The 20,763-nt window shown below is 38.1% G+C and overlaps 1 protein-coding gene across 1 annotated transcript in view; it reads left to right on the plus strand.

The window, feature by feature from the left end:
- Nucleotides 1–7,339: 7,339 nt before the first annotated feature.
- Nucleotides 7,340–20,763, plus strand: part of LOC124374839 (importin-7-like) — a gene marked incomplete at its 5' end in the record, with an annotated part of 46,463 nt that continues 33,039 nt past the window's right edge. Inside the window, 4 exon segments of the mRNA XM_046832985.1 lie at nt 7,340–7,624; nt 19,070–19,254; nt 19,456–19,573; nt 19,575–19,630. Coding sequence (XP_046688941.1) covers nt 7,340–7,624; nt 19,070–19,254; nt 19,456–19,573; nt 19,575–19,630 — 644 coding nt within the window.

The following is a 20,763-nucleotide window of genomic DNA, read 5'->3' on the forward strand; positions in this document are numbered from 1 at the left end:
AACCCGGAGACTATGTTTCCCGCCCCTTTTTTTTTGGTGATGGACACCAGAAAGAGGGGTGAATAAATGAGACGCGATTGCAATTAACCTTGTAAAGGAAAAACATCCAGCGTATTCAAGAGAGTGTAATGTCTATAAAGAAGATAAAGAAATACTAAAAACCATTGCAATGAAGGAGGAGGAGCTCTTCTTATTGGAATATAAATTTTCTATTATTTCACAAAAGAAAACTCACAATTATCCAATAATTAGTGTATTTTTCACGAGGCCTTTCGACATCGAAGATGCCATCATCAGGTGTGAATCAACAATTTAAAAACAAATATCAGCTGAGTAAAACTATCAACATTTATATGGTTAAAATTAAAATAAAATGAAATAAATATTAGTATATGTATAAAAGTTTGGGTCAAAAAGAGAATTTAGTTATATTTTAAGGAATGGTGAAATTTTGAATCGGTCCAAAATCATTGTTTAAAATTGTATCTTTGTGTTTTGTTATGTACAATGTTTCATATGCGTCGAGTTCTTCTTGTTTGTGGACTTCTTTTAATAATGTAAAGTTTTTAAATGTGTGGTTTGTTTCAAAAGCATGTTTGGCGATAGCAGATTTATCAGTTTGTCCATATTTATAATATCTTTCGTGTTCTTTAAATCTTTTTTTTTTTAATAGTTCTTTTTGTTTGGCCAATATAAATTTTATCACAATCTTCACAGTTAATTTTGTAAATGCCACTTTTATTTTCATCTAAAATTTTATCTTTAGGATTTCCAATTAGGTTATTTATCTTATATGGTGTGTAAAATGTTATGTTTATGTCTTGATGTTTTCTAAATACTTTTTTAATTTCTTTATAAAATGGACCATAACTCATGGATTGCCAGTTTCGTTTTTCTTTTTGTTCACTTTTTAAAGTTGTCTTCGATGTTTTTGATAAATTCTTCTTTTGTTTCTTTAATAAACTGTCAATTAATTTAGTTGAGTATCCATTGAAAGCTGCTATAACTTTTTATGTTTATTATTTCCTTCATGTATTCATCGTGTTTTAAAGGTGTTGTAAGTAATCCTATTAATCATTGTGTGGAAAGCAGCTCTTTTTTTGGGAGGGTGGATGGTTCGAATCGTGTGGTATGTATCTGTTGTTGCAAGTGGGTTTTCTGTAAATGTCATATTCTATGTCCGCCATTATTCCTTTTTTCACTAATACATCTAAAAATGGCAATGATGAATTAGTTTCAATTTCACAAGTAAATTTAATAGTCGGATAAAATGTATTTAGTTGATTAATAAAATTTTGAAGGTCTTGGTTTTTGTTAAATATGGCGAAAATGTCATCAACATAACGCAATTTATTCAGAGGATTTTTAGTGTTTTTAACGTAAGGACCTTCTGAAAGCATATCTTGAGCTCGACTGTAATAATCTGTTTTTATTTCATAATGACTACAGTATTACTTTTGTCAGCTTTGAGATAGAAAACGTCCTGAATAAATTCATTGAATCGATGGTTACAACTTTAAAAGAATGCCAAATTGCTTATGAACAAAGTATTATGCAAAAGACTAACAGTTTCAAATCCATGTTTACCACGTTTATATTGCTTACCTAAGATCCATAAGCCAGGGAACAAAATGAGACCAATAATAATCATGTATAAACTCTCTCCCACATACTTATTATCTAAATGGGTTAGTTCAACGATTTGAAAAATTTTCACAGCCTCCAAGTCTTACTGTTAAAGACAAGAAATCAGTTTATCGACATGACTAAATCTATTAAAATTACCAGTGAAGAATATTTAGTTTCATTTGACGTTACTTCTTTGTATCCCAATGTCCCTATGAAATGCACGTTAAATATTATCAAGGAATGGTTAATATCAATAGATTTAACACAAGACGAAATTAAGGAATACATAATGTTAACTGATTTATGCATGTCTCAAACCACTTTTCAATTCGAAAATCAGTTCTATCAACAAATTGAAAGGAACAGCAATGGGGAACCCTTTATCATGCTTTATTGCAAACATTTTCCTAGCAAAATTTTGAATTAAACGCGAAACAAAATATGACTTATTTCCCCAGAGTGTGGTTGCGTTATGTTGATGACATTTTCGCCATATTTAACAAAAACCAAGACCTTCAAAATTTTATTAATCAACTAAATACATTTTATCCGACTATTAAATTTACTTGTGAAATTGAAACTAATTCATCATTGCCATTTTTAGATGTATTTAGTGAAAAGGAATAATGGCGACATAGAATATGACATTTACAGAAAACCCACTTGCAACAACAGATACATACCACACGATTCGAACCATCCACCCTCCCAAAAAAGAGCTGCCTTTCCACACAATGATTAATAGATTACTTACAACACCTTTAAAACACGATGAATACATGAAGGAAATAATAAACATAAAAAGTATAGCAGCTTTCAATGGATACTCAACTAAATTAATTGACAGTTTTATTAAAGAAACAAAAGAAGAATTTATCAAAAACATCGAAGACAACTTTAAAAAGTGAACAAAAAGAAAAACGAAACTGGCAATCCATGAGTTATGGTCCATTTTATAAAGAAATTAAAAAAGTATTTAGAAAAACATCAAGACATAAACATAACATTTTACACACCATATAAGATAAATAACCTAATTGGAAATCCTAAAGATAAAATTTTAGATGAAAATAAAAGTGGCATTTACAAAATTAACTGTGAAGATTGTGATAAAATTTATATTGGCCAAACAAAAAGAACTATTAAAAAAAAAAAAAAGATTTAAAGAACACGAAAGATATTATAAATATGGACAAACTGATAAATCTGCTATCGCCAAACATGCTTTTGAAACAAACCACACATTTAAAAACTTTACATTATTAAAAGAAGTCCACAAACAAGAAGAACTCGACGCATATGAAACATTGTACATAACAAAACACAAAGATACAATTTTAAACAATGATTTTGGACCGATTCAAAATTCACCATTCCTTAAAATATAACTAAATTCTCTTTTTGACCCAAACTTTTATACATATACTAATATTTATTTCATTTTATTTTAATTTTAACCATATAAATGTTGATAGTTTTACTCAGCTGATATTTGTTTTTAAATTGTTGATTCACACCTGATGATGGCATCTTCGATGTCGAAAGGCCTCGTGAAAAATACACTAATTATTGGATAATTGTGAGTTTTCTTTTGTGAAATAATAGAAAACTAAAAAATCATGACTATTGAAAAACTTTCATTTAACGAGGCGCATAAAAAATACAGGAGGTGAGTCGCCCCAACTGCAAGAAAAGGAGTTTCTTACTCTGAAGCCGTTTCTGTCCCAGTCAAGTACGCATACTGTTCCTCATATACAGTCTTAGAGTGTATGGTGCGAGCATTAACTGATCAGGTGGTTGCTCTGGTTCAACAACTTGCTGCAGGAACTGGAGAACAGTCTGTGGTATTGCCCAATAAGTCTCCCCGAGACATTCAGACTTCTACTAAACCTAATGCACAGTCTTATGTTAAACCTTCTAGGAGTTCTTACATACAGAGTTCAGCAAAATTTGAAACCTGCCTTAACTCTAGAAGAGAGAAAGAAACTATCAGAAAAGCTTAAGAAGAATATTCAAGCTAAAGTCGATAACAGGTCAAAAAGGCTTGTTAGGAAGTCCTCTCAACTGTCCATCAATGATGATGATACAGCTGAGTTCCAATTGGAGTTTCGAACGGAGTTCTAAATGTTACATGGAACTTTCCGCCCTGTAACAAAACAAAGAAAAAGAATTACTATGAAGTAAAGAAGTAAAATATTTGAATGAATTGTAATTAAAAACAAATTCATGCTTATACAATGGAATATTAATGGTTTAAGAAGTCATTTAGAGGATTTAAAACTACTTGACTTATAAATACAAAAAGGCCCAAAATAATATGTATTCATGAAACCAAATTAGCTCCTCACATACCATTTAAAATTAATGGTTATGACACTTTTTGTTTAGACCACCAGCAAGAAATAGCCTGTGGCGGTGATGCGATTCTCTCGAATACTTGTTTGAACGCCAGTGTCTTAAACATCCTCACAAACTTTCAGGCAATTATGATCAATCAATATTTCTATTAAAATAACAATCTGCTCTATATAGATACATCCCACCCTTACCTTTCGACCTGGTCCTTGACGATCTGCGTGATCTAATCAACTAGCTTCCTTCTCCATTCTTGATTGTTGGCGATTTCAACGCACATATCGTTCCTGGGGTTCCAGTCATTGTAGTCAGAGGGGTAACATGGTTTTGGGGTTGTGGTATGAGGTGCAAATAGTCGTACTCAATGACGGGTCGGCCACTTACATATGTTCTAGGCCTGGCGTGTGGTCGGCAATTGATTTGTCAATATGCAGTCCATGTTTGGGAACCAGGGTCCACTGGTCTGTTCTTCCCGACCTGTCAGGGAGTGACTATGTGCCCACCAGTTACCGTAACCTTTCATTCGCTTCCTTCTGCAACCGACAGGCCTCCAAGGTCGAAAATTCAGAAAGCGGATTGGAATGAATTTTTTTTTTTTTTTTTGTTCTCTTAGGACAAGAAGCTTATAAATTGCACTTAGTCCTGTAAGGACCTTTGCGCTGCTTCCGGAGTGATAGAATATTCAGGATGGGTAAGGTTAGGGAGTAGGGGCCGCCTCCTATTGAGATCCATGAGGAAGAATTAGGGCACTACATCTCAAAGTCATCCCGGAAGAAGGGAGGCCAGCTGTGAACCAGCCTCTCCAGTCAAAGTAGGCAGGGGATGGCACACACCCTTGTTGAGGTTAACAAGAGCCTCTGAGGTAAGGGAACAAACCCCACCAACTCCAACAGCCATCCTCCACAGTAGATTAGACCTATCGAATTGCCCATGAACCCCAGAATCTCAACATTTGCGGTTAGTGATGTGCCGCTACTGGACATCCATAAGGTTGCCCAGATTGAAGTGGCATATCGGTTTTTGCTGTGCCCAGTGGTGGGTTCAACTGGTAGGTATAAACCAGCCAGAAGTGATCCCTGCTGGGTTTGGAATGAATTTAGAAATAGCTTAAGTCCTCTAACCATTAATATTTGAAATACTGACATAGAAATAGCAACTGTATCATTTACATCAGCTCTTATTTCAGCGGCTGAATTGAGCATTCCCAAATCCTCAGGGAAACAAAGTTAGCATGAAGTTTCCATGGTGGTCAGAGGAATGTTCAAAGGCTCTAAAAGACCGCAGGAAATGTCTAAAAGTATTTAACAGATGTCCTACAGAACAAAATCTTGAAACTTACTGAAGACCGAGAGCAAAGGCAAGACAAGTTTGCAGGTTGAGTTGGCGACAATCCTGGGTAGACTACACTGAAAAAATAAAGAGAACCACTCCCATGTCCAATCTTTGGAGAAAACTACGTTCAGTTTGTAGCAGGCCCTGTACAACCAAAAATTTACTTAGAAAATGTATTTCCTACATCGTGGCATCGTTCACATATTATCGTTCTATATAAACCGGGTTAGGATAGAGCGTCTCCAAGTAGCTATCAGCCTATACCCCTAACTAGTTGCCTCTGCAAAGTTCTTGAAAGAATGGTCAATAGAAGGCTTGATTAGTATCTGGAAAAGTATAAAATTGCAATTGCTAATCCTCTCTTTAAGAAAGGGAACCTTCACGAACCAGAAAATGTCAGGCCAATATCAATCTTTCAACCTTTTCGAAAGTTCTAGAGAGACTTTCTCAATCAGCTGGAATCATTCCTCGTGTTTAATAAGATTATTTGCAAACAACAATTTGGTTTCCGAAAGCGAACTTCAACTTCAGATGCTATTTTTAACTTCCTGTCACAGATTGTATATTCACTTGATGAGCATAAACACACTTATGCTTTGTTTGACCAAAGTAAAGCCTTTGATGTAGTTCCGCACAGTCTTGCTTCTCGAAAGGGTCTACCTTGTTGGTATTACAGGTAAGGCCTTTGATTGGCTCTAGTTCTTATAAGGACTTCCTTGGTCTTTTCCTAGTAAATACATTCTGGAATGCTTGACATTTTCCTTTAAACATAAAGACTTGTTTCCAATTAAAACAAAAAACTTATAACCTCCAAGATAACAGTTGTACTGTGTTGGCAATAACATTTTGGTATATTGTTATTTATTATATGTGTTACCCTTATTATTTAGATTTTAATTATTGTCAGAGTGGCCCATCTACAGTTACCCTGACAATACATTTTTTGAGTTGTTATATTATTTTTCTTGATTAATTCTATAATATTTTTAAGCTACTGTTTAAGTTAATTTTATTTGGCTAGCGTGATTAAATGACGCTACAACAGTAGGCGATTGCCAAGTGTACAGAGGCCTCTTTATGGAAAAAACCTACTGGTGAAAAACAATAAGCCATCTAGCATTCTTCATGTTTAAATAAATTATTCACAAGAATCCTTAACCTGATTTTTTTCATCCCTTCTTTTCACTCTAAGAATGATTTTCAGATCTAAATAGAATAGTTATTTGTTACATCTTTGTATCTGGTATATTACGAGGTCTGTCCAAAAAGTATCTGACCGCTGACCAGTAAGCGGCCGCGGCATAACCGACCGGCTCGAACCGGTTATTGGAGGGGAGGGGCGAGCCTACTCCTTCCCATATTAGGTATTGAATACGTTCCGGTCACTCAGTAAGTCACAGGGCTCTGTTCCGTACAGTACTGATGTGTGTGCGTCGCATTTCAATATGACTGAACATGTTGAGCAGCGCATTTGCATTAAATTTTGCCAAAAACTTGGCCATTCAGCATCAGAGACTATTACTATGATACAGAAAGTTTATGGTGATGTGTCTATGGGCGATACACAAATAAAAGAGTGGTTTAAGCGGTTTAAAAATGACCGCATATCAGTGGAGATTGATGACCGATCTGGCAGGCCAGAAACTGCCAGAAACGCTGAAAATGTTGAACGTGTTCGTGCAGCAATTAATGAAAACCGTCGATTGATTGTCTGAGACCTGGAGGAAGATTTAGGAATACCAAAAATCGTCAGTTATCAGACAACCAATCTTATTCAGCGTTTTTTGGTCAAACACGACAGCCTCCCTACAGTCATAGCTTGACATAGCTCCTTGTGACTTCTGGCTATTTCCGAAATTAAAAATTCCTTTGAAAGGAAAAAGATTTGACGATGTTGAACAAATAAAACAAAATGCGACGAAGGACCTGTTAGCCATTCTGCAAAATTAATTTAAGGAGTGTTTCCAGAACTGGGAGGAGCGTTGGAATAAGGTAGTGGCTTGTGGCGGGGAGTACTTTGAAGGGGACCAGATTGCCGTTACCTCTGAGTAATGTCAGTTCATGCCAGACGTCAAGGTCGGATACTTTTTGGACACACCTCGTATCTTCATGGCTTACACGAGGAAGTAAATTGTGGTTACAACTGCATAGGTACAAGAAGGTGGAGGAACGAGGCCCGCTTAATGAGGCCATGAACCTGCTGTTTCCCATGATCTACCAGCTTATCATGCGTTTGCTGCCTGACCAGTCTGAGCAGTCAGTTCTGCTGCAGAAGCAGATCCTCAAGATATACTTTGCTCTCACACAGGTACATTACATTTTTTTATTTGTTGTTTTCAATAGTAACAGGTTAATTCTGTTAATAATCTATTGCTAATACTTTTGTTTCAATTTGGAATTCGATCTTGTTTTTTTTACTTTGTAACTTGATACAGGCCTTGCAAATATAACTTATAATTGAGATCTCAAATTTATCCCTAAATTTTAGAGTATAATAGTTCTAATTCTTAGTGTTAGTGCTGATGTACATTATCGTCAATTACCACAATTTATTTTATTTAGGGTCGTAGTTTATAAATTTGACCATTTGTGGTTTTCAAGCAGGTTAAATGGACTAAAACACTAGGATGTTATTTACAACAAGTTGTTGAATGCTGATTCTAAACAACAAGAAAAGCCATTAAATAAAACAGCAGCAACTAGTGGCAAACTATCCAAGACTCGATTAAGCATAATATGCTCTTGCATTAGTATTGTAGTAGAATTGTTTACATTTTCGAACATGTCTTTTGAGCCGGTTCAATACCCTATATCTCCCCGGCTCATGTGTGTTTTATATAGTGTATGTGTGTGTGGTTTATTGGCTGCAGAGGCCACTGACCATTTTGAAGGCGTTTGGCCTTTGCGGTAGAGTGGGCAAAGACTCCGAGCCGTGGTGTACAAGTTAGGAGTAGCTCCAGTTAAAAATTTTGTTTAAATAAGTGTTTTATTTAGTTTTGCTGAGCTATTCTCCTTCTGACATGTGCGGCTAAGTTTACGGCCCCTCACTGATGAGGTCCAAGAGAGGAATGGTTTTTCTCCTGTCTTCTCTCCATCATGCGTGGTCGCAGAGAAACTTCGCTTTTGCGCTCTGCTGAAGGACGGCCACCATGATGGACATTTCTACCAGTCAACATCTGTGATAACCCTGTGATATTGTTATTGTTGCCATTTATATAGTTTATATTTTGTTATTTAATTTTAAGTTAGTTTTAGACATTATTTAGTTATTTCTTGGATTTCATTAGGAGCCCGCCCTTAGCCGAAGGATACCGGGTGGAATTGGCTTTCCTTGTTTCAAATTATGGCGTTTCTAATTTTTGTATGCAGGTGCACCTGACAAGAATAATTGTTTGAGGTATCTACTACTGCAGGCACTTTTTATTTTTTATTTTATTTTTTTTTTTTTTTTATTTATAGTATATATACATATATAATTTATATTGACTGATAGGCCTATGTGTGTCTTAGTAAATGAACCTGAGTATACTGACCACGGTGTTCTTTTTTTTTACCTAGTTTTGTCTTGATCCGGCATCCCGTTCGCCACCATGGGCGCGCGCTTCCCCTGTTGGTTTGCTGTGGGTGTGCGAGCGGCGATGTACGGTTTCAATGGTAGCAGAGCGTGGTTAGCTGCTCTCTCAGCTGTCTCTCAGTTCTGGTTTTGTTTGTTGGTGTAGGTTAGTGTTAGGTAGGGGGAGGTTAGAGTACACAATTTTTTTTTATTAGGAGCTCGCCCTAGCACAGGATACCGGGTGGAATTGGTTTAGTGTCTTGCTTCCTGCAGACTTACCCTTTGCAGGGAGCAAGGGACTCTAAATTGCTTAAACCGCTAAATTTATCTAACTGTACTCTACTTCTCCCCTATCAATGTGTTGTTTTGTTATATTTATTGCTTCTGTGTTTGTAGGTTGTGGTTAGTGTATATTTGCAGGGTATCCTTCTATTAGGTAGCGGGTATTAAGTTCTTCACTTGGACCTCGTCAGTGTAAGCCTTTTGTGAGTTGAGTCCACTTAGGTTACTAAGTAATTGTTGCGTACGCTTTGTTGTTTATTGTGGTATTTATTTGTCTTAATTGTTTGGTATGGCGTTTTCCCTGGTGCCTGAACATCTACGCAAGCCCGAGTTGGTTTTTTGAGGTCCTGGCGAGAGGACAGAAGCCCGAGGGAGATGTGAGGGGCATTAAGAGCTCAATTACGGGCTTGTATAGCGTTGGGACCGCAGCTGGAATGCAGAGTTTCCAAATTAACACAGAATTTGAGTTTTGTAAAAACCCGCATGGAGGAATTAGAAGACGATATTAATTTTGAGTCACTTCCCATGTCCGGGTCAGCAAAGGCTAGATTGGCATCTCAGCTTTTTACATTGGCGTGACAGAATAGTTTTTACTTATGTCAGCTCCTAGTTTAAACTCTGATATTAAAAGTTCGGCTTTTTCGGCCAGTAACAAATTAAAACAAGCCTTAGATGGTTTGAGTGAGGTGCGCTCGGTGAAAGAGAAGGGGGTACTATGTTACCGCTGTCACTGCCAACGGAGGTTCCCACTACCATTACTTTTGCTAACCATCCACCGGCTCTTTCTTTCGAGCCTCCCAGAGTTACTATGTCTCCGATGGGTAGTGGTGAGGCATCATCTATAGTTGTGCCTTCCTTTTCTAGCTTTGGCAAACTGCCCCATCCTTTGGGGAGTGTTTTTACAACACTTCCCCAGAGTTGATGGGCTTGACACTAATTTACTTATCCATTTTCCTTCTGGAAGTTTTTAAGCTAAGAGAATTTCCTGGTATGACAGATGCCATGCTTATGCAGATTTTAGCGCAGTTTTCCTTAAGGCCGCTTTTTGATCGCCTTCTAGACTGCCTTAAGAGAGGTGGCCCACCTTTGACCAGTTCCACGCCGAGGATCTTGGAGTTCTTTGTACCTGCTCGGGTTAGGGAGCGCTTGCGGGTGGAAACGCGTTTACCGTCCTCAGGCACCAGACGAGACGTTGAGCCATTTTGTCGGGGAGATACGGGATGTAGCCCGGGTGTTGCGCTTGAGCTTGAGCGAAACGGAGTTGGTGAGGCCTTATTTTGGAGGGCATTAAACCTGAAGAACGCTCCCGTTTGATTTTTGTAGCCGTCCCGCATCTTTTGCGGATTTGGTGAACCGCCTCTCCATCATCTCTAGAGGGGTTCAGGATGCGGATGATCAAAGGGAGGCCATGTCGAGGCATCTTCCTCACTTGCCTCCGGGGCCGGTCCATGCTCCGGTGCAGTCTGAGCCAGCAGCTGCTCCTTCCCGTAGGCAGCCTCCTACCTGTTATGGCTGCAAGCAAGTGGGACATATTAGACCGTTTTGTCCACTTAATAAAAAAAACTAGTAAGCTTGCGGACGAGTAAGCCCGACTCATGCCGTAAAGGTAATTTTGAGGGCAAATATGTACCTGATTTTTGATGGTAAAAGGGTAGCTGGTTTTTAATGCAGAACAAAAGAAAACAGAAAGAAATAGACTTGGGGACAGTTATCATCGTTGGCCGAGAGGGGAGGTTGCTGCTCTGGCTGCGCAGGGAAGTAAGGGCTGCCCGCTCAACCTGCCCACAACTGGATGTACTTGTGGGGAATGTGGTGCAGAAGGCCCTGGTTGATTCTGGGTCAGCACGCAGCCTGATTTTCTTTGTCGTTTTTTGAAGATCTAAAATCCTCTGGGCTAATACGGCAGGTTGAGCCTAGTTCACTTATCTGCTGGACTGCTTCACGCACACCTTTACCTTATTATCTGTAGTGCCCAGATTCACATCAAAATTAATTATTTCTCTTGGGATTGGAGCTTTTTGGTGGCTAAGGACCTGACTTTTCCTTTCATCTTGGGAGCAGATTTTATCGGAAAAACTGGCATGATTTTGGATTTTGGCCTCCAGTCATGTTTTCTTTGCTTTCGTCAGGCGGGTGCTCGTTCCCTTTTCAGATGTCGAGTCTCGTGGGACTGCTGCCTTAGAGATGGAAGATAAGAGCTTGACTCCTCCTGACCAACTAGGACATCTTACGCCGAAAGAGGCTGAGGACATAAGGCAGATTTGTTCCAGTTTTCCTGAAGTCCTAACTGACAAACTGGGCACGACCAATCTCTTGGAATACGAGATTCGTCTTACAGACACCCGTCCTGTACGTTCCCATCCATATAAGCTTGCTCCGCCCAAGATGGAAATTCTGAGAAATATGATTGATGATTTACTTAAGAGTGGGGTAATCGAGCCGTCTTGCTCAAATTTTTTCCAGTCCAGCGTTTCTAGTGCCGAAAACCTAATGGGAAGTCCAATTGGTCCTGGATTATCGAAAGCTCAATGCTCAGATAGAAATTGACTTCCGTGCCTCTCCCCGATTTGCATTCTGCTTTCGACTGGTTTGGTAAGGCCAAGTATTTCTCCATTTTTGATCTTAATCAGGCATATCATCAGATTCCTCTAAAACACGAGTCTCGACCTCTCACTGCCTTTTGTGTGCCTTGGAATTTGTACCAGTTCACCCGAGTGCCAATGGGCTTGGCTGTGGGGGCCCAGACACTCACCAGACTCCTGGATTCTATCTTTCATGATGTCAAATTTAAGTTCGTGTTCAACTATCTGGATGACCTGCTTGTGTACAGTGAGAGTTATGAGGAGCACTTGACTCATCTAGAGGAAGTTCTAACTAGGCTGCGAGAGTCTGGCCTTACCGTCAATCCTGAAAAGGTGAGTTTTGCTCAGCCTGAAATATCGTTTCTGGGTCATCTTGTCTCTTCTCGAGGTGTTTGTATTGATCCAGAGAGAACCCAGGCAATCAGGGAGTTTCCTCCTCCTAAGGATGCCAAGGGGATTGCCCGTTTTGTGGGAATGATAAATTTTTATCGTCGTTTCATCCCCAATGTTGCTGAAGTGGCGGCCCCTCTGAACTCTCTTAGGAAAAAGGGTGCCAAGTTTGAGTGGGGTGAAGCGCAACAGACTGCTTTTGAGCAGCTGAAAGAGGCAGTGAATGCAGCCTCCAGTCTTGGCTATGCCTGATTTCAGTCGTAAGTTCGTCTTGCAAACTGATGCTTCCTCCTTAGCCGTTGCTCGCTGTTTTATCACAATAAGTAGATGGTATCCGGCAGCCCATAGCTTATGCTTCACGCACGTTTAACCCCTTGTGAGAAGAAGAGTTGTTCTGTTTATGAGCTGGAATGTTTGGCTGTCGTGTTTGGAATTAATAAGTTTCAGGCGTTACCTAGAACATAAAGAATTTTTGTTGGAAACCGACAACCAGGCACTCTCTTGGCTCCTTGCCCACCCCCGTCAGCTCGGGAAGATTGGTCGCTGGGTAGTCCAAATTTCTGCCCTTAAGTTCACAGTGCAGCACGTACGAGGCACCCAAAATATCATAGCGGACACTCTGTCACGCATGTATCACTTACCCAACGACCACTCAGAATTTATCAGAGCCGCCATGTTGTGGCGTGCTCCTACACTTTCCCTCTGGCATTTTCGGACATTGTTCCACACCAACTTAAGGATCCCGAGCTGACTGCTATCATCAATGAGCTTAAAAACGGAGGTGCCCACCCTCCTTATTTTCTGTACCGAGGTGTGCTCTATGCTGCCGTGACAAGCAGCGGAGAAAACCTAAGTTAGTGCTGCAAGCTTTCTTGTACCGATGGTCTTTCAGTATTTTCATTCTTCTCCTGTGGGCGGACATCTAGGAATTCATAAGACCATCGCGAAGATTAGGGATCAGTTCATCTGGAAAGGTATGGACCGGGATATTGCAGCTCGAGTACGTTCTTGTGAACTGTGCTCGCTAAGCAAACCCGCTCAAAATACCAAGTTGGGTCTTTTGTCATCTGAGGTGGCGGAAAAAAAACCTTTGGAGAAGGTTTTCATTGACTATGTTGGGCCTCTCCCGCGTAGCAAGTCCGGAAATAAGTTCCTACTTGTTTGTGTGGATGCCTTCTCCAAGTTTGTTTGGTTGTTCCCATTGCGGAGTGCTACCGCGCAGCTCACGGTGCAAGCACTTCGTAACCATTTTTTTCAACACTTTGGAATCCCCGCCACCTTAGTTTCCGATAATGGTTCACAGTTTGTCTCCAATATCTTTAAAAGAATGTGCTTTGGGCACGGAAATCCGCCATGTGACTACTTCCCCTTTCTATCCTCAGCCTTCTCACGCCGAACGGTTTAATCGCAATCTTCGATCTGCTCTCATTGCCTTCTCATGCGGAAAATCAGACCACCTGGGATCAACAACTACCTTGGGATCCAATTTGCCTTTAATACGGCCCAGCATATGAAAGTCACAAGGCGGTACCTTTCGAGTTATTATTTGGCTTTCCGCCAAACAACCCTTTGGCGAACCTTTGGAAAATTAGCGATCTTCTGCCACCTCCTGGTACTCCCAATGTGAAAGCCACTTGGGAGGCAGCCAGGTGGAATCTCATTCGGGCTAGGGAGTTAGTAAGGAGGAAGTACAACCGAGGTCGTATGCCAATCCTTCCAGGTGGGGGATCTAGTTTACTGCAAGGCTCACCCAGTCAGTTCGGCTGTGGATAAAAGAGCTGCTAAACTTTGCTACAGGTGGACTGGTCCCCACCGCATCTTGAAGTTTCTGACTCCGGTGACTGCCCGACTGGGAGATCCTCAGTCCGGGAAGATTTTCAGGAAGGCGCACATATCCCATCCTGAAGCCTTGCCGGAGTCATCCGTGATTTCTCTTTAGTCTGTGCGGGAGGGTTTTAGGTCCAGAGGCCTGATCACCTCTGCTCCTTCTTCCTGATCAAGGTTCCTGTTTTCTTCTTTGTACCCACGCAACTCTTGGAGTGATTTCTTGCCTCCAACTGGATTTTCTTGGGTTTTCCCTTCTGCAGACTTCAGGGTTTCCGGTTTATAATTCTTCAACCATTGGGGGAGAGGCATTTCGTTTGGTTCTTCATTTTGAAGAAATTACAGAGGGGAGTTCCTCCTTTTGGGGGGGGAGTCTGAGCCGGTTCAATACCTATATCTCCCCGGCTCATGTGTGTTTTATATAGTGTATGTGTGTGTGTGGTTTATTGGCTTGCAGAGGCCACTGACCATTTTGAAGGCGTTTGGCCTTTGCGGTAGAGTGGCAAAGACTCCGAGCCGTGGTGTACAAGTTAGGAGTAGCTCCAGTTAAAAATTTTGTTTAAATAAGTGTTTTATTTAGTTTTGCTGAGCTATTCTCCTTCTGACATGTGCGGCTAAGTTTACGGCCCCTCACTGATGAGGTCCAAGAGAGGAATGGTTTTTCTCCTGTCTTCTCTCTCCATCATGCGTGGTCGCAGAGAAACTTCGCTTTTGCGCTCTGCTGAAGGACGGCCACCATGATGGACATTTCTACCAGTCAACATCTGTGATACCCTGTGATATTGTTATTGTTGCCATTTATATAGTTTATATTTTGTTATTTAATTTTAAGTTAGTTTTAGACATTATTTTAGTTATTTCTTGGATTTCATTAGGAGCCCGCCCTTAGCCGAAGGATACCGGGTGGAATTGGCTTTCCTTGTTTCAAATTATGGTGTTTCTAATTTTTGTATGCAGGTGCACCTGACAAGAATAATTGTTTGAGGTATCTACTACTGCAGGCACTTTTTATTTTTTATTTTTTTTTTATTTATAGTATATATACATATATATTTATATTGACTGATAGGCCTATGTGTGTCTTAGTAAATGAACCTGAGTATACTGACCACGGTGTTCTTTTTTTTTACCTAGTTTTGTCTTGGATCCGGCATCCCGTTCGCCACCATGGGCGCGCGCTTCCCTGTTGGTTTGCTGTGGGTGTGCGAGCGGCGATGTACGGTTTCACTTTAAAGAATTATTATTTGATTGATAACTTGCACCCTGCTGTTTTGATTGTTGTTTCCTAATTAGATTTTAGTAACATATTGATATTAAATAAACAAGAAACAGTGGTATCAATCACCAAAAGATCTAAGACTACAGTTTAAATTTAGCACTTTTTAATATGATGCTGTTTACTTTTCAGACTCACCAGTATAGAACTATTACTAGATCCTTGTAAGCATATAAATTTGTTATTTTAGACCATTTTGTATTTGTTGTACTTAATAAATATTTTAAGTAAATATATTTGTAATTATTATCAAAATAATAAAGGAATAAGTGTTGTCTTCTTTTTCACATATGTGAAGGAAAATACTAAAACCATGTAGCCTGTATTGGCAATATGCAACAGGACTATCTAGAACTGTCTGCGTAATCTTATTTTTACAATACAGTAAACTCTTGATTATCAATGGAGGGATACCAGATTTAAGCAAATTTCACAAATAATTCCAAATTGCCAATAGTTGCTAAAAAATTGCTGTTAAATGAATTTAACTCTTTATATTTAAACAGAAAAACACATGGTATAGTTACAAAGTAATAAAACTTGTACACAGTAATATATAATTACTTTACAATAAACTTAGAAGTCATTAAGAAAATGTTTTTCATAGAAAAACATGATTTTTTAATGGGTTAAACCGATGGTTATGTATATATATTCGTACATTTACAATGAGGGTTGTCTAGAAAGTCACAGATGTTTGAACATGGCGCAGCAAGGGGCAGGACTAGAGCCACCATCTTGGCATCAGAGTGGTGCATACTCCAGCCGTGATAGATTGTGCATCGTGCCTATCGTACTTTGTATACAGTGGAATGTTGAGATAAGCACTGCAATTGAATATCCTACCAGTTGTAAAATGCGATCTGTGATTAGGTTTATGTTGGTGTAAAATCACGAAGCAATTTAAATTTATCATCAGATTTGTGATCTGAATGGTCAAAGAATAATGAGTGAGGCAGTGGTGCACTGATTTAAAAAATGGACGAACCAGTGTTCACATTTAGCATTATGCAGTGGTAAGCCTAGTATTGTGAGTGATGAATTGGTGCTGAAAATCAACAAAACAGCCTGAGAAAATCGTCATTTGACGATTATGGATTTCTCAGAACACATCTTTTAAATTTGCAATGAATTTTTGTTACCACAAGTTTTGTACCTAGTGGATTCCGAAAATTCTAACGGGACCACATGAAACAGAGACTTGCTGCGACACTGACATTTTGGAAGACAACGACAAAAGTGGTAACCAAGTCATTGAACAAATTGTAACCAGTGACAAAATATGGGTAAAGCACGTCAGCTGTAAAATAAACAGCAGTCTATGGAATGGGGACAAACATACTCGCCCAAGAAACCGAAGAAGTGTGTGCAATCGCTGTCAGAAAGAAAAATCATGGCTACTGTGTATTTTCTTGAATGTGGCCTACTTATTAACTCAGAGAGATATATGCCAAACATTCAGAAACTTAAGACACGCGATATAAAACAAGTGTCTGGGAAAATTTAGCAAGAAAGTTTTGTTTCTCCACTATAACACTCATCCACACATGGCCAATTATATCCAAGAGCTCTTGGATGGAAAGTTTTCAATCATCTGCCGTACAGCGTGGATTTGGCCCTAAGCGACTACCAACTGTTCCCAGTGATAGACATGGCTCGATATGTAACGAGTTGACACTTAACGCTGAACTGGAGAAGAGCCTCAGGATTAAGACTATCCAAAATGTTTATCTCTCCTTACCCTAAAGAGTGGGCAGCTCTCCTAGATCAGAGTAAGGAGGATATAAGACTGATATTAGGGATGTTGACAGGACATGGCCCCCTAAGGAAACATCTTATGAGAGTGGGCCTTAGTCAGACTGACAAATCCCAGTAGACTCTGCGGAGAAGAGGTGGAATCAGCAGAGCATATTTGGTTAAATTGTCCTGCCATTTCAAAAATTTGGAATAGATTCTGGAAGTATATCTCCTTAACCTCAAGGATATCCGAGAACAGGAGCCCTCAAATCTGATAGGCTTCTGTAAAAGCCTCAGATTTTGAGGACACAAATATAAGTAAGGGAGGCGCAAAGGTCCTTTTTAGGACTAAGTGCAGGGACAAAACCGTCCTTTACCCTCAGGATAAAAAAAAATTGCTGAACTGCATACTGGTGTAAAGCTGTGGTTGAATTCACAGACAGCAGATTTCTACAGGGAGGGTATTGGAAAGCTTGTACCATGTTATTAAAAAGTTATTTAATACCCTCCAGTTGATAGACGTTGATGCATCAACTTCCTAACCTCTATTATGAATTTAGGTGTCGACGTGGCATTGTTCAAAACAGCTGTTTGTATAATCGGTTTGGTCGGGATATTTCGCGTCTTTGCTGATATATTCGGCTAGCTATTGTTAAATTACATCCTAAGATTTATTCCAAGGTCTGTGTTATTGTACACGAGAATAAAAAGAAACAACTTTGTAAACAGAAATCGGCAGCTGACTGCTATTGCGTAGTAATATAGTGACGACTGACTGACAAGTCGGCATTGTTTACCTTTCATGCCGGTATTTTTTCTGTGAGATTTTATTTTATTTTTATTAACATTTTTGAAATAAAATGAGTGATCCTTTATTATCAAGTGACATGAGACATTTTTGACGAGGACTTGAGTGATTTAGGTGTTCAAAGTGACATTGAAGCTGAAGATTTTCCCGAGGATTACACTGCATTGAATGACTTCTCCTCTGGAAGCGGTGAGGAATATATTCCTGATGACCTAGACCCTTCCGATCAGGAAATTGAAAATGTTTCTGGACCAAGTAATAGATATTGTTCTTTAACATTGTTGGAGGCCAAAACTTCTACCAACAGCTCATCAGAATAGACACAGTTTTGACTACCGTGTACATAGTTAGTTTTTCTAGCATTGCTTTCTTATAAACTATTTTTCCAGTATAAGTATATATTTTCTTGTTCACTGTAAAATTCTCTATAATATAGTGACTATTTTGAGAACTGTATATAGTGTTCTCTAAAATATCTGAGTGAGCAAAAGTGTTATAAATTTATTTATCAATAATATGTTTTATTTATCAAAACAGCTATACTTTTCATACATAAGTTAAGAATTTTTGTTATTTTATAATAATTTTCTATATTTTGTTCTGAAAACTTTGATGTACAATAAGCATCACTTTCGGAAATACTGTATAAGTATAAAATCACTTTTTTATAAGTTTACAAATGAAAAAAACGGCCTTGCCATTTACAGATGGTTATCAACAGGAGGGTTAAATGGGGATTTGGTAGAAAAATATAAATAAGGGTTTACCTTCAAAATTAAAATAGTAAAAAGTTTTTATTTTTACTTTGTTGGTTTTTTTTTATTTCAAAACGTCTGTTACTTTTTGGGTAACCCTTACATTGTAGTCCTAGGAGGACTTTTTCTTCAGTTATAAAACAAGTGTTTACAGATTTTATTTTATTGTTGATATCTTTTATTTTTCAACTTAAATCTTATTACAAAATTATGCCAGAGCCTTTCCTCAATATATTCAACGAGGGTGCTTATGTACAAATGGTAAATTGAATGGGGTAGAGCCACAGTGGCGACAGCAGATAGGCACTGACTATGGATGATGCATAGTAATTGAATTTTATAAATAACATTAGTATTGTAAAAGATTTTATCTCAGACACCTCTGAACAGGCAAAGGGGATAAACAACTTAGGAGTAATTACGAGTGTACTGTATTGAATTAAATTGTGTTTACATTAAAATGGAATACAAACTGTAGAAATATAAATGTTATCATGTGTATTCAATGACCAGATACTAATCAGAAATAAATTATATGTGTTACAGTATGTACTACCCCTGGACCTGATTTCCCGAGAGGTGTTCTCTCAGTGGATGGAGATTGTACGGACAGTGGCGGACAGGCCTGTACCTGACCAGACCAATCAGGTGGACGAGGAGGAGTGGGTGGACCTACCTTGGTGGAAGTGTAAAAAGTGGGCCCTGCACATTCTCCACCGCATGTTTGAGAGGTAATTGCCACCCTGCACAGTTCACGTTAATTTTCTCATTTTCTCTTTTTATCATTTTCTACTGTTCAAAGATAGTATAATTATCAAAGAACTATCAGTAGAAGAATTATTATAGAAGAAGAATTATCATAGTATTTTTGTTCTTTGTGGGTTTTTTAGGGTTCTTTTTTATTTAGAACTAACACAGTTGATTTTTCTCAGATATGGCAGTCCAGGAAATGTCACCAAAGATTACAAGGATTTTGCAGAATGGTATTTGAAAACATTTTCTGGTGGAATCCTAGAAGTTTTGCTCAAAATATTAGATCAGTACAGGAGGAAAAACCTACGTCTCTCCTAGAGTTTTACAACAGACCTTGAATTATATCAATATCGGGTGAGTGTTAATCACTGTATGCTGTACTAATTTTTAGTAAGTTATGATCTGATTTGAAGTGCTAAATAAACATTTTGACAAAAACTTAACGCTTGATATGTGAACAGTTTTGTTTATTGAAATTAAAAATCAATAGGTGAATTCACGGAATTCATTTCAGTATCACGACCCAAACAAATTAATAAATGATTTTGAGAATTTCAAATATTAGAACAAGAAGCTTCTACTATTAATTTGATCAATTTTATGATCACTGCTTTGTTAACGACAACTCTATAACTGAACCTTCAACTGTATGTGTCCACAGTTAAACTGTAGTGTAGTGTGTTGTTAAGAGGTTTCCTAGATATGAGATCTCAAATCCATCTCAGTGATCAATATCTCCACATAAAGGGCTGCAAATTGCAATGTACAAATCACCATGACAGACAATAAAGTAATGTGGTAATTAAAAAGTCCAATTTCTGTGGTTAAGATAAAGATAGATTAAAAATAATATCACCAAAGAAATAATTTTATATGCTGTTACAATTTAAATTAATAATTAGAATTAAAATAGTAAAACTGGAAAACTCAAATTAAATAATTCTTAAGTAGAAATTTCAATATTTGAAAATTAAGTTTTATTAACCCTACCCACGCCGTAGACAGATATATTAGAATAGCAGACTTTGACCAAAACTCCAAATACAGTTATATCCGATAATATAGATTATGTCTATTGGAAAGTTTTTTAGTTCACAAAAGGCATGCTCGCAGACGCTTCTACTATGTATCTCGATATTATTCTGCATCATGTGGTAGTGTTGTGATGAGTTTGAAATATTTATCTTGTTTTATAGTAAAAATGTAAGTACATTTTTCAGTTTAATTACATTTTACAATTAAATTAAAATTGATTTGAAAGAAACAGTTTTTTAAATAGTTCTTTTTAAATTTGTATCAATAAATACGCTAATTTGAAGTAAAATTCCCTGTTTATAAGTTTTGTTTGCTTTCACCTTTTATAATTTAATTATAATAAAAATTAGCTTTGAACTATAAGAAACAAAAATTTTACTTGTCCTGGCGTTATAGGAAAGTTAATGGATTTATTATTATTAGTTGGGTGAAAGATATTCGTCCAGATATGC

This window comes from Homalodisca vitripennis, unplaced genomic scaffold (assembly GCF_021130785.1).
Source record: "Homalodisca vitripennis isolate AUS2020 unplaced genomic scaffold, UT_GWSS_2.1 ScUCBcl_10295;HRSCAF=19112, whole genome shotgun sequence".
In the NCBI taxonomy this organism is placed as follows: Eukaryota; Metazoa; Arthropoda; class Insecta; order Hemiptera; family Cicadellidae; genus Homalodisca; species Homalodisca vitripennis.